This window comes from Brassica rapa, chromosome A01 (assembly GCF_000309985.2).
Source record: "Brassica rapa cultivar Chiifu-401-42 chromosome A01, CAAS_Brap_v3.01, whole genome shotgun sequence".
Classification (NCBI taxonomy): Eukaryota; Viridiplantae; Streptophyta; class Magnoliopsida; order Brassicales; family Brassicaceae; genus Brassica; species Brassica rapa.
In genome coordinates, this window is record NC_024795.2 from 9,146,924 (window position 1) to 9,159,355 (window position 12,432).

Consider the following 12,432-nt stretch of genomic DNA (forward strand, 5'->3'; position numbering starts at 1 on the left):
TCTTCCCTTTTGTGCAAACAATTTCCATCAAAACAGGTAAGAAATCTGAGTGGGATCTAAACAATTTGATTTTTGATTCTAATATAATAAAGACGGAGATGCTTTTTTTTTTCTCTGAAATTCTAATATAATAAACAATTCTGATATAATATAGAATCGGACGGTCAAAAATGACTAGTTGTTGCTGAGAGAGCAAAGGATCTCACCACGTGTCAGAATCAGCAACCCACACGTCCATTTAAGAATAAAATAAAATGGAAACGAATAACCGCAAAGGGAAAAATAAAATAAAAAGGTGAAAAAAGTTTCCGGCGACGAAAGTTTCTACATTTGAACGAGCACGTATGATGATGATAGATTAGAGATCTGCGAATCCCATCGTCGTCGTGGGATTAGGGTTTCGCATCCTCCTTCGATCTCATCGAATCACCTTACCTCCGATTCAGTTCGCGCGCGCGCGCGTGTGTGTGTGTGTGTGTGTTCGATCGAGCTGGATCCTCTCTAATCTATGTTGGATTTGATTATTTCATTTCGTGATCATTGCTTCTCTCTCTCGCGTACCCTTGATTCAGTGGATGGTTCTCACTTTCCTTGAATTGTAACTTTGTTTGAGTTGACTTTTGATTTGATTGCGTATCGTTGAATTTGGGGTTTTGATGGATTTGGAGAGTGAAAGCTCTGCGCTTGAGTCTATTGGTGATAATGGTTTGATCCAACAAGCTTCCATCAACACTACTGCTGCTGCTGCTGATGATGATGATGATAATGGTAGGAGTTTGGATCAGGGGTCCTTCTCAGACGACAGTGTGAAGCTTGTTTCGACGAGAAGTGGTGGTGAAAACGAGACATCTGTTGAAGTGGGTAAAGCGTTGAACTTTGGTTCTCACTCTCCGGTACTTTCAAAGGGGCGTGGTTTGAGGAAATGGAGGCGGATCAGGAGAGACCTTGTGAAAGACACGTCTGGTGACATGGAGAATAGTAAAGTTCTGAAGAGAGGCTTGTCTGGTTCTGCTGCTCATTCGCATGGTAATAAACAGATGCTGTTTCAGTCACCGGAGTTTGAGCAAGAGAGTCAGGGATCTGTTGGGTCTGTGAATATGTTGAAAAGTGGCGGTTTTGATGATGCTAGGTTTATGGCAGGGATTGGTTTTTCAGCTGGTGTTGTTGGTTTAGGAAAGGATGATGATCGGAGTAGCAAGTCTTCTACACCAATGATTATTAGTTCAGGTGGTCAGAGAGGGAAAGATCGGGTAGAGAATAGTAAGAAGCATAGAGGAGAAAGTGTCGAGAAGGAGAACTCTCATTCCAGCTTGGAATCTGATTCAAGAAAGCCGAGTGGAAGCATGATGATGAACCACAAGGGAATGATTGGTGATGAAGCTGATATGAATGGAGAAACTTCAAAGAGAAATGACGATGCTGAAGGAGAAGGAGAAGGAGAAGAGTCAATAAACAATAACAATGGTTTTTCGGAGGAACAAGATCCGTTAACAGAGGCTATTGATGGTTTCCTCACCTTGCAAGAAGCTCTTGAAAAAGGTATCCACTGTAATTTTTGCTGTTGCTATCTGTCACTGAAACTTGGACTATGTTTTACTGCTGTTTCCATACAAGTTTCTTGTTATGAGTCCTTATGCAATTTCATGTGCAGAGGTTCAGCAATACCGGGAGATCGGGAAGGAAACGATGACACAGCATCATGAGGGAGCTAGTGAGATAAGCTCACCTGGCTCAGAGATTGTAGCCTTGGTGAACACTGTTGGACAGCTGGAGATCAAGCTAGAAGAAACAAGGTCCATGCTTGAGGTGAAAGAATCACACATTCGTGAGCTTGAATCCACCACGAACCAAAACAAACGCTCGTGTGGAGAATCAGGAAACGTTTCAGAGACGGTGGTCGAAGATATCTTCCGGCAAAAGATTGAAGCCGAGATTGAATATCTGATATATTCAAGATCTGTTGATAACTTGAATCATCAGATGAAGCGGGTTGAAACACAACAGTCATTGGCAGAGGAGCAAGCTTATGAGACACTGAACAGCTTGGACAAAGTTCAAACGAAGGCTGCGAGTTTAAGAAACAGAGCTCAAGACCTGCAAAACGAGTGCGTAGAAACCACAGGAAGCATCAAGAAGAGAGCATGTAAGATTACTTCATGCTTTCTTATACAATTAGTATTACTGCTAATGGTAGTTATGGTGTTCATGTCTCAATTGGTGCCGGAGTCTTCTGATATCGTTGTTGTACCCACCTGACCTTTTTTGGGTTTTTTTGGTAGGAAACTGAGTTCTTTATTTTCTTGGCTTTTTGCATGTCGTGTTAGCGTTTCAGCTATAGAGTTTTGGCGTCTGGTTATAGAATTAAAAGACATGCTACTTTATATTTTGTTGGAATAAAATTCCACAGTTGGATAATGTTCATGTGGCTGAACATTAATGTCTTTGCACAGTCACTGTTCATGTTGTTGATTTGATTCGTCAGTCATCACGTAAGGACATGCAAACTCTTTAAAACGCCGATCAATATTCTTTCGCTGGAAACGGCAGACCTTTGCACGGTCTTAGACCATCTCTAATGTATTTTGCTATTTTCACCTCTAAAATAGGGGAACTCTATAATAGAGGTGAGATATGCTCCAATGTATTCCCCTAAAATAGCAATCTCTAAAATGTAGAGTAAAAAATAGAGGAATGCTATTTCTTCCTCTATAAATAGAAGAAAAAATAGAGATCTCTATTATAGAGGAAGAAATAGAGGTGGGTTGGAGCAATTTCACCTCTAAATGCTATTATAGAGGTGAAAATAGCAATGGATTGGAGATGCTCTTAGTCATAGCGGTGTAGAGTGTAGTTTATATATTCGAAAGTTGTTCAGTTCACTTTCTGTTACCAACCAAACATAGAAAAGGGAATAAAAAAAGAGTGATGTGTCACACCTAGGGGCGTCAAAATGGGTCAAATGGGTCAACCCAACTCATAACCCAAATGCGTTTACTCTTAATGGGTCATGGGTCAACCCAACCCATTTATTAAATGGGTTGAGTTGATCCATAACCCATTAAATTAAATAGGTTAGATGGGTTAATGGTTGACCCATCAACCCAACATCTTTATAATGAATTATTTTTAAGTTAAGACCAAGTTGATCGAAATAAAAAAACGTTTTTTGTGGTTTTGGCGGAAAAAAATATTTTTGCGGAAAAATAAATTTTTGCAGTTTCGGTGAGAAAACGCGTTTTGTGGTTTTTGTGGAAAACAAGTTTTTGCGGAAAAACGCGTTTTTGTGGGAAATTGCATTTTTGCGGAAAATTGTGTTTTTGTGGTTTTGGCGGAAAAATGTGGTTTTGGCGGGAAAACACGTTTTTGGGTTTAGGCGGGAAAACGCGTTTTTGCGGAAAACGTGTTTTTGCGGAAAAACGCGTTTTTGCGGGAAATTGCATTTTTGCGGAAAATTGCTTTTTTGCGATTTTGGCGGAAAAATACGGGTTTGGCGGGAAAACACGTTTTTGTGATTTTGGTGGGAAAAATCGTTTTTGCGGGAACACTGATTTTTACAGTTTTGGCGGAAAGTTGCATTTTTGCGATTTTGGCGGAAAATGCGTTTTTGCGGTTTTGGCGGGAAAATGCGGTTTTGTGGGAAAACGCATTTTTGCGGGAAAACGCGTTTTTGCGGAAAATTGCATTTTTTGCGGTTTTGGCGGGAAAACGCGTTTTTGTGGTTTTGGTGGGAAAACGCGTTTTTGTGGTTTTGGTGGGATAAACGCGTTTTTGTGGTTTTTGTAGTAAAACGCGTTTTTGTGGTTTTGGCGGAAAATGCGTTTTTGCTGTTTTGGCGGAAAAACTTTTTTTCGCGATTTTAGCGGAAAAACTTATTTTTGCGGTTTTAGTGGAAAATGCATTTTACCACCGAATAAATGATTAAACTTTTGAGAAATTCATGATTTTCCAATTCTATCAAACCTTAGAATTGAGTGGTTTACTCATGGTTTTCTTAATTGAAAACAAAATGGGTCAGAGTTGACCCAACCCAATAAATCCATTAACTTGCTAACCCATTAACTTGTTAACCCATTAACCTATTAATTCATTAACATGTTAACCCATTAACCCATTGGATCAAAAATAAACAGTTCATTTGGGTTAATGGGTCAACTTGGGTTGGGTCAACCCATGGGTCATGACCCATTTTGACACCCCTAGTCACACCACTTCTATACAGCTGAGTAAATAACCGAAATGTATTATTGTTGAAGTTAATTCAATTTTGAAAAGCCAAATCTTACCCGGGATTAATATAAGAAAAACAATAGTACAATTTGATTTTAAGGGCATCATTCATTAGTGGTAGAACAGATACCAATCTCTCAAGTATTAAAATATTAATGTTTTGTTTATTTAATTATTTTTAAACTTTTAAAAGCTACTGAATCAAGTTTGATTGACGAGTGTAGAGTGTATCTCTCAAATGAGAGCTTTTCATGCTCTCTCCTGATTTTTATTTATTTTATACATGAGAACACATAATTGACAGCTTCATTGTTGTGGATGCTCTAACTGAACCAAAGCTTTAAAGAAACGAAAATGATATGATGATATGATGCAATGGTATATATCTCAAAAATGAATAATTTACATACAATGTGGTTTGATATATGGTAGAAGACTTACAGTACTCATTTTACTTTATCTCGTTGTGTTGTTTTTGCTGTTTACTGATTTATGGAAATATATGTTTATCAAAATCAACATTTCGGAAAGAAGCCATTACACGTAACAGACGAGATAGGAGTAGAACTCGGGACCACTAATTACAATCCCTAAACTTTAAGAAACCCTACCTAACCGCCAGGCCCGGCTTAAGGGGTGTGCAAACGGTGCAGAAGCACATGGCCCTAAAGTAGACCTCGGACCACTAATTACATGTTTACCACTTTTATGGTTACTTTTTATTTTTATCACCAATAAAGAGATATTTTCAAAAATACTTTTTTCAGTGACAAAAGACTCTTATGCCATTATTATTATACATATAATAAATTATTATTTAAATAAAAAAAAAGTAAAAAAATAAAAATAAAAATAAAAAAATATAAAGTAAATTTTTTTTATGTTTTCGAATTATACTTTTTCAAATTCGAACTTTTTTATTATTTTTTTTTGAATTTTTTTTTTTGAATTTTTTTTTATTTTTTTTTCAAATTTCTTTTTATAAAACGAAAATTATGTTTGATATTATTTTTTAAAATTTTTTATATATTTTTAAATATTTATTAGAATCCTAAATTTCACATTCCAAAAACCCTATTCCATCTCCTCAACTCTAAACCCTAAGTCTAGATTAGTTAACCCTAAAGGTATAATTGTCTTTTACCCTTCATTAAAAGTGAAAATAAAAGTGGTTAGTGTAAATATGAAAAATGGTACTATAAATGTGTTATTTGTAGCAATTTCCCAACAATGAAAGGCACGATGATATTGGTATAAATATGTTGCTATGAATTTCCCCTAATTATTTACAAAAAGTTTGTAAGTTAAACACACTAGGATATCTATATTATTAAAGTTGAAGTACACATTAAGATTGTTTGGCAATATAGATAGTAGTTAAAAAAATAGTATTGTTTGGAAACATGAATAGCAGTAAATTAGAAAAAATAATAATGGGCTTATGTTACTAAAACAATTTAAAGTCATTACATTATATTAAAAAGTAATGGGTCTATGTTACTTGATATATATATTCAAATCAAAATAATATCTATATTATTAAAGTTGAAATACACATTGAGGTTGTTTGGCAATATGGATAGTAGTTAAAAAAATAGTATTGTTTAGACACATCTATATTATTAAAGTTGAAGTACACATTAAGATTGTTTGGCAATATAGATAGTAGTTAAAAAAATAGTATTGTTTGGAAACATGAATAGCAGTAAATTAGAAAAAATAATAATGGGCTTATGTTACTAAAACAATTTAAAGTCATTACATTATATTAAAAAGTAATGGGTCTATGTTACTTGATATATATATTCAAATCAAAATAATATCTATATTATTAAAGTTGAAATACACATTGAGGTTGTTTGGCAATATGGATAGTAGTTAAAAAAATAGTATTGTTTAGACACATGGATAGTAGTAAGTTATGAAAAAAATAATGGGTTTATGCTATTAAAACAATTTGAAATCCATTACATTATATTAAAATGTAATGAGTCTATGTTACTTGATATATATATTCAAATCAAAATAATAATTTAAAATTGATTTATATCAAAAATTAATTCAAAAATATACATATATTCAAAATTTGATTTTTACTAACATATTTTTCAATAACTATTATAAATTGTTTTCAATATATATAAGAAAAATACAATACAAAGCTCAATTTCATACACCAACTTAAATTATGGTTTTTATATTTCACATTAAATTTTAAAATATAATATATGGGATTATTTATATGATTGTATAAAATATTATTAATTATAAGAAAACTTATTTGATGGTACATATAAAATACAATTAGTTATATGATAATACATATTTTGTAACCTATGATGACACATATATGATATATATAATATTGATTAGGGGTGGGCGTTCAGATTCGTTTTCGGGTCTTTTTGAGATTTCGTGTTCAGTTCAGATCTTTGAGGATTTGGTTCAGATTTGGATAACCAATTTAAATAGGTTTGGTTTAAATATTTGGGTAGAGGATAAATAATTATTTAAGTATTTTTGAAGTTTGAAGTATATTTTAACTATTTAAGATATTTACGTTTGATTATTTGTATATATTTTCAAGCATTTAAGCGAACTTAAAAGTATCATATATATTCTGGATGTTTTTTATATATATTAAATCTAAAAATAATTAATATATAAGTATATAAATCTATTTTGGATACCCAAAATATTTCGGTTCGGATCAGTTAGATTTTAGTTATTCAAATACCAAAATTTTGAATAATTAAGATATTTAATCAATTCCGGTTCGGATTTAGTACTACTTATTTGGATTGAGATCAGTTCAATTATTTGAATTCGAGTTTTTTGCCCAACCTTAAATAGTGACATAAAAATTAAATAGCATCATATTTTTTTTTTAAAATACACCCGCACGGACGTGCAGGTCAAAATCTAGGTGATATTATACCAAATCTTCACTCTAGACGTTTCTTTGAGAGGACAGTATATTATCATGATCACCTTATCTCAGTTCACATCCAACCTTATGCATTATGCAATAATCCCCTATATATTATTTGAAAAGCATTACAACTTCTTTTTGTAGCCACATGTCATCACTAAGATGATTCTTAGAATCATTAGAGAAATATGTTGGTCCATCTAATTATATAATAAGTTTTTTATTAAACTAACAATAAATTCATTATTAATGTATTTCATTATTTCCTTAAATAAAACTACGAAATTGCCTAATGTGGTTAAAGTATATATATGACAATTAATGATTTTGAATAATAAAGATTTGATAAAAATTAGTGTATATTCTATCATATTTGTTTAATTTTAAACTATTAAATAAATTAAACAACCACAATAACCATATAATAAAAAAATTAGATTTTTCTATATATGTTATATTTTGAATTTTGAAAAACGATTATAAATTACTAAAACTGTTAAAAGTTTCACATTGAAATGATTACAAAATTATATAAGTAAAAAGTATAATTTAATTAATTATTAATATTGATATATATATATATATATATATATATATATATATATATATATATATATATATATATCGTTTTAAATTAAACTATAAACCATATAAAATACATAAATCTTTTAGTTTCAAAATTTACTTTGAACAATTTTTTGGTAAAAGTTTTGAACGAACATTGACAACTTATTTGTTTAAAATTATAAATTATTAAAACTATTAATCTCACAATGAAAATTTTGTTGTTAGTAATTTAAATCTTTTGCTATAAAAGATACAAATGATCAAAAACACTATATGAGTAGAAATCATCATTTAATAGACATTAATATTAAAAATATACTAAAATATACTATGTATGTTAGTATTATTTAAATTTAATTACATATCCTATCAAATATTAAAAAAAAATTGGATTAATAAAATTGATTTATATGTTTACACCAATTTAATTATATATTTAATAGTTACTGACTTTTAATTATTCAATATATATTTATTATTTCATAATATGTAAAAATATTTAATACAGAAAATAATTTTTATATATAATGTTCATCCCGCGCAAGGCGCGGGTCTTAACCTAGTATATATATTGTTGTGCTTTCAGTTAAGTTTAACAAAACGGAACCAAGATCACCACATATTTTAGACAGACGTCAGGGCTAACTTGTTATATTTTATACTTTTGCTAAATTGGTTGCATTAGAAGGAAAAAAAATTGAAAACAAAGTTAGCAAGAGTTACCATTACCTTTTACAAATAGCATCTGGAAGAAGCCTAAAAGAGCCCAACATTGTTATATTGTACAATTAATGCTTTTAGATTCCAAAATATCTATTATCTATTCTATTAAAATACAAATCACAACTTATTTTCATGTGTTTTTTTTTTAAATGGACATTCTCCAGAAAATCAAATTTCATTTATTTCTACTTAACATTTTGGCATCATTAAGATATAAGATACCATATCTTATATAATCAACACATATAACAATTTCACCTATAAAAATGTTTTAATTTTATTTTTAATTAAAAATTCTGTTGACAAAAATTTATTTTGTAGGGAACTAGGACTAATGATTCTATTGATAAATGTTCTTTTATCAACTTGTCTTTTGGTAATTTACGATCTAATTTATCTCAAGGAGATTCTTTTATTCTGTATAATTTTACCTTCAATGGTTATACCATAAAATATAAAACGAGTCCTCTACTTTTTAAGATAAATTCCTATATAATAACCAAAATCATATCTTGTGGTGATTATTCAAAAGAGTCAACAAATAATTATTTCAAGAAATTTTAAAAAATATTGGGACGTCAATATGAAAAAGAATTTTTAGTTTGTGAATTTTCTATATCATATTTTTTTTATTGATGTGCTCTATTTATGATATGTTTGTTCACAAGTTTTCTTTCTAATTTTTTGTGTTTTAAATATTAGTTATGAATGTTGAACCTTTAAAATATCTCATTGCAGAAGAATTTTTTAAACTAAGTTAGATTTAACTATTCATGACACAATGTAAATTTTATTCGGAATTTAATTTAACTTAATATTATTTTATTTTTATGACACGACGCTAATTTAATTTTTTAATATTAGTGATACATTTTTAACATACACTTTGGGTCTTGGTATGCAGACCAAGTATCAGATTTCTGTAAACCTATCCTGAAAATCACAATGATATGTATTACTGAGTTTTATTTAAGTTAGTTGCATATTTCTACGTAGCCAAGAACATATACTACTAAATACATATTTTTTTCCTTCATATTGAGTGTGGTTGCACTTAAGCCAAAATTTTAAAATTAGAATTTTTAATATCAAAAGAAACTCTGTCAAATTGGGATTCAATGTCCAAATAGAAAAACCATGTATAAACAATAAGAAAAAAATTCCACGTAATAAGCAATTTGAGATTTGGTTAAAAGGACTGAAAACACACACAAAATTAATATTTATATCTAATTAAATACATTAGCATAAATATAAAAATAATATTAAAATAAAATTATTAAGAATATATATTAGCTCCCGCAAGGTACGAGCCAACACCTAGTTTGGATTAAAGTGCAGCTATATATACGAGTTAGTAGGTATATATAATTTTTGTATTAATAAATAACAGTAGATTAGTTATTTATGTTCCTTAATTTTAGGCTAGAGTATTTATCTATACTATTATTTATGAAGTGATTTGGCTTATTTGTCACTTTCTCCATGATTTAAGTTAATTTGCTTACTTGTCATATTTTCCATGATTTTGTAGGATAAATCATTAGTTTAATTAATATTATTATTAAATTATTATTATTTTGATATCTATATATTTATCGTGATATCTATACTATTATTTACGAAGTAAATTTTCAGAATCGAGCTCTCACGTTAAAAGTTACACTGGTTAATGTCGTTGTTACCCTTAATAAATTTTTATATATAATAATTTAATTAAAAACAAATTTTATATTAATAATATTAAATTTGTAAAAAGATAATTCTCATATATTTTTTTGTTCTCTTGAAATAATTTTTTATATTTCTAATAGTAAATTTTCAGAATCGAGCTCTCACGTTAAAAGTTACATTGGTTAATGTCGCTATTACCCTTAATAAATTTTTATATATAATAATTTAATTAAAAACAAATTTTATATTAATAATATTAAATTTGTAAAAAGATAATTCTCATATATTTTGTTGTTCTCTTGAAATAATATTTTATATTTCTAAAAAATAAGATAATACTTATATACTAGGTGTTTTGCCCTCACATGCGGGCATAATCATCTTACGAATACTTATTATTTAATGTTTTATTAATCCAAAAACCGGCATTATACTCTTACTGGTGAACATGTTGAAGGAAAAAATTATGGTGAATTTTTTGTTCCTCAAAATTTATACTAATTATGTTGAAATTTCAGTCAAATTATTGAGATGTAAATCCTACTTTTTTCTTCTAAATTCCCCATAGAGGAATGAATTTATAAGAAAACATTTCCCTATGCAATTTTGATAAGGAACAAGTTGAACAAAATTTAATATTTTTTATATTTTTTCAATTCTTCAAATGAAATTTTATTTTTTATTTTTTTCATTCTTCTAGTGGTGACCAACTAACACTATAGTATTTCACGGATTAAACTTAAACTGATTAAACTAGTTAAATCAAACATCAAATTATTTATATATATCAAAAAAATGTTCATCAAATTATGTACTTATTATTGTGTTAAAAGTTTAAAACAATCATATATTAGAAATAGTTTAGAAAATATCTTTATATAAATATTTTTGTTTGACTAATATTTAATTATAAACTGTTTTATATCTTAGTTTTTTAACTTTATAATAAAAAATATTGTTTTCAGATAGCAACACAATGTATAAGAATTTTCTTAATTTTTAAATATATTTTTACAATTTTATTATATTAGTTTATAATTAATTATTTAATATAAAATATAAATTTAATATTATTAAAATAAAATGTGTGTTTTATTATATATAAAATTCAGTACGTGTTTTGTGAAAATTAATAAATACTCAGTTAAAAACTAATAATAAGTCAATGATTTAAATAAAAGCTTCAAACCTAATAAAATATGACAAATAAGAAAATAATAATTTTAATATAACATATATATTTAAATATTATTAAATCAAAATTCGTTTTTAATTATATATAAAATTCATTACAAATATGTTTTAAAATTAATAAATCAATGACTAAACTAAAACCTAATAAAAACATGACAAATAAGCAAATTTGACTAAAATCATGGAAAATATGACAAATAAGCAAAATTAAAATAATTATATATCTAATTACATATTTATAGTTATATTATTTAAATTAATAAATTATGAACTCAACTAAAAACTATGAATAAATTAATAATTCAGTTTAAACCTAATCAAAACATGACAAATAATCAAAACTACCTAAAATCATGGAAATCTTGCCAAATAAGCTAAATAACTTCATAAATAATAGTATAGATTGTGTTGTTATCTTTAAATAATATTCTTATTATAAAAATTAAGATATACAACAATACATAATTAAATATTAATGAAGAAAAAACATTCTTATAAAATATAGTCTAAAACATTTCTAATATATGAGTGTTTTGAAAAATTCAACACAATAATTAATATATATATTTTAATGAGATTTTCTGTCATATATAAATTATTTTATGTTTGGTATAAACTTGTTATGAATATAAATAATAACTTAGCATATTGTTTGTTTGGTGTAAACTTGTTAAGAATATAAATAATAACTTAACATATTGTTTTTGAATTAACAAAATATAAAATAATAAATATCTATAAGAAGATTATGCCCCTGTGCGGGCAAGACACCTAGTTTAAAGTTAATTTATGAAGTGATTTGGCTTATTTGTCACTTCCTCCATGATTTTAGTTAATTTGCTTACTTGTCATAGTTTACATAATTTTAGGATAAATCATTAGTTTAATTAATATTATTATTAAATTATTATTATTTTGATATCTATATATTTATCATGATATTTAAAATTATTAATAAACATGAACCTATTTACCGATATATATACTAATATTTTATAAAAATATATTTTAATATATAATTATAATGACATTTAGGACATTTGATTAATAAAAAAAAATATTAATAATATCTACTGATAATATCATCATTACTGCACTCTCATTTTATAATTTTA

At 27.9% G+C, this 12,432-nt stretch overlaps 1 protein-coding gene and 1 long non-coding RNA gene across 2 annotated transcripts; one reads left to right on the forward strand and one right to left on the reverse strand.

The window, feature by feature from the left end:
* Positions 1–97: 97 nt before the first annotated feature.
* LOC103866206 (WPP domain-interacting protein 1) lies at positions 98–2,419 on the forward strand. The gene is made up of 2 exons (XM_009144088.3): positions 98–1,539; positions 1,652–2,419. The coding sequence occupies exons 1-2, from the start codon at positions 657–659 to the stop codon at positions 2,254–2,256; spliced, it is 1,488 nt and encodes a 495-aa protein (XP_009142336.1). The 5' UTR covers positions 98–656; the 3' UTR covers positions 2,257–2,419.
* Positions 2,183–5,118, reverse strand: LOC117132507. The gene is made up of 2 exons (XR_004456099.1): positions 4,207–5,118; positions 2,183–2,936 (listed from the first exon to the last, which is right to left on the reverse strand). It is a non-coding gene; the product is annotated as an uncharacterized LOC117132507 (long non-coding RNA).
* Between the last annotated feature and the right edge of the window lie 7,314 nt (positions 5,119–12,432).

What these genes read in the sequence shown, in the direction of transcription:
- LOC103866206 (XM_009144088.3), top strand. Translation starts at nt 657, where the DNA reads ATGGATTTGGAGAGTGAAAGCTCTGCGCTTGAGTCTATTGGTGATAAT. An exon ending in GCAAGAAGCTCTTGAAAAAG is followed by an intron (nt 1,540 to 1,651) that starts GTATCCACTGTA and finishes TTTCATGTGCAG; the next exon opens with AGGTTCAGCAATACCGGGAG.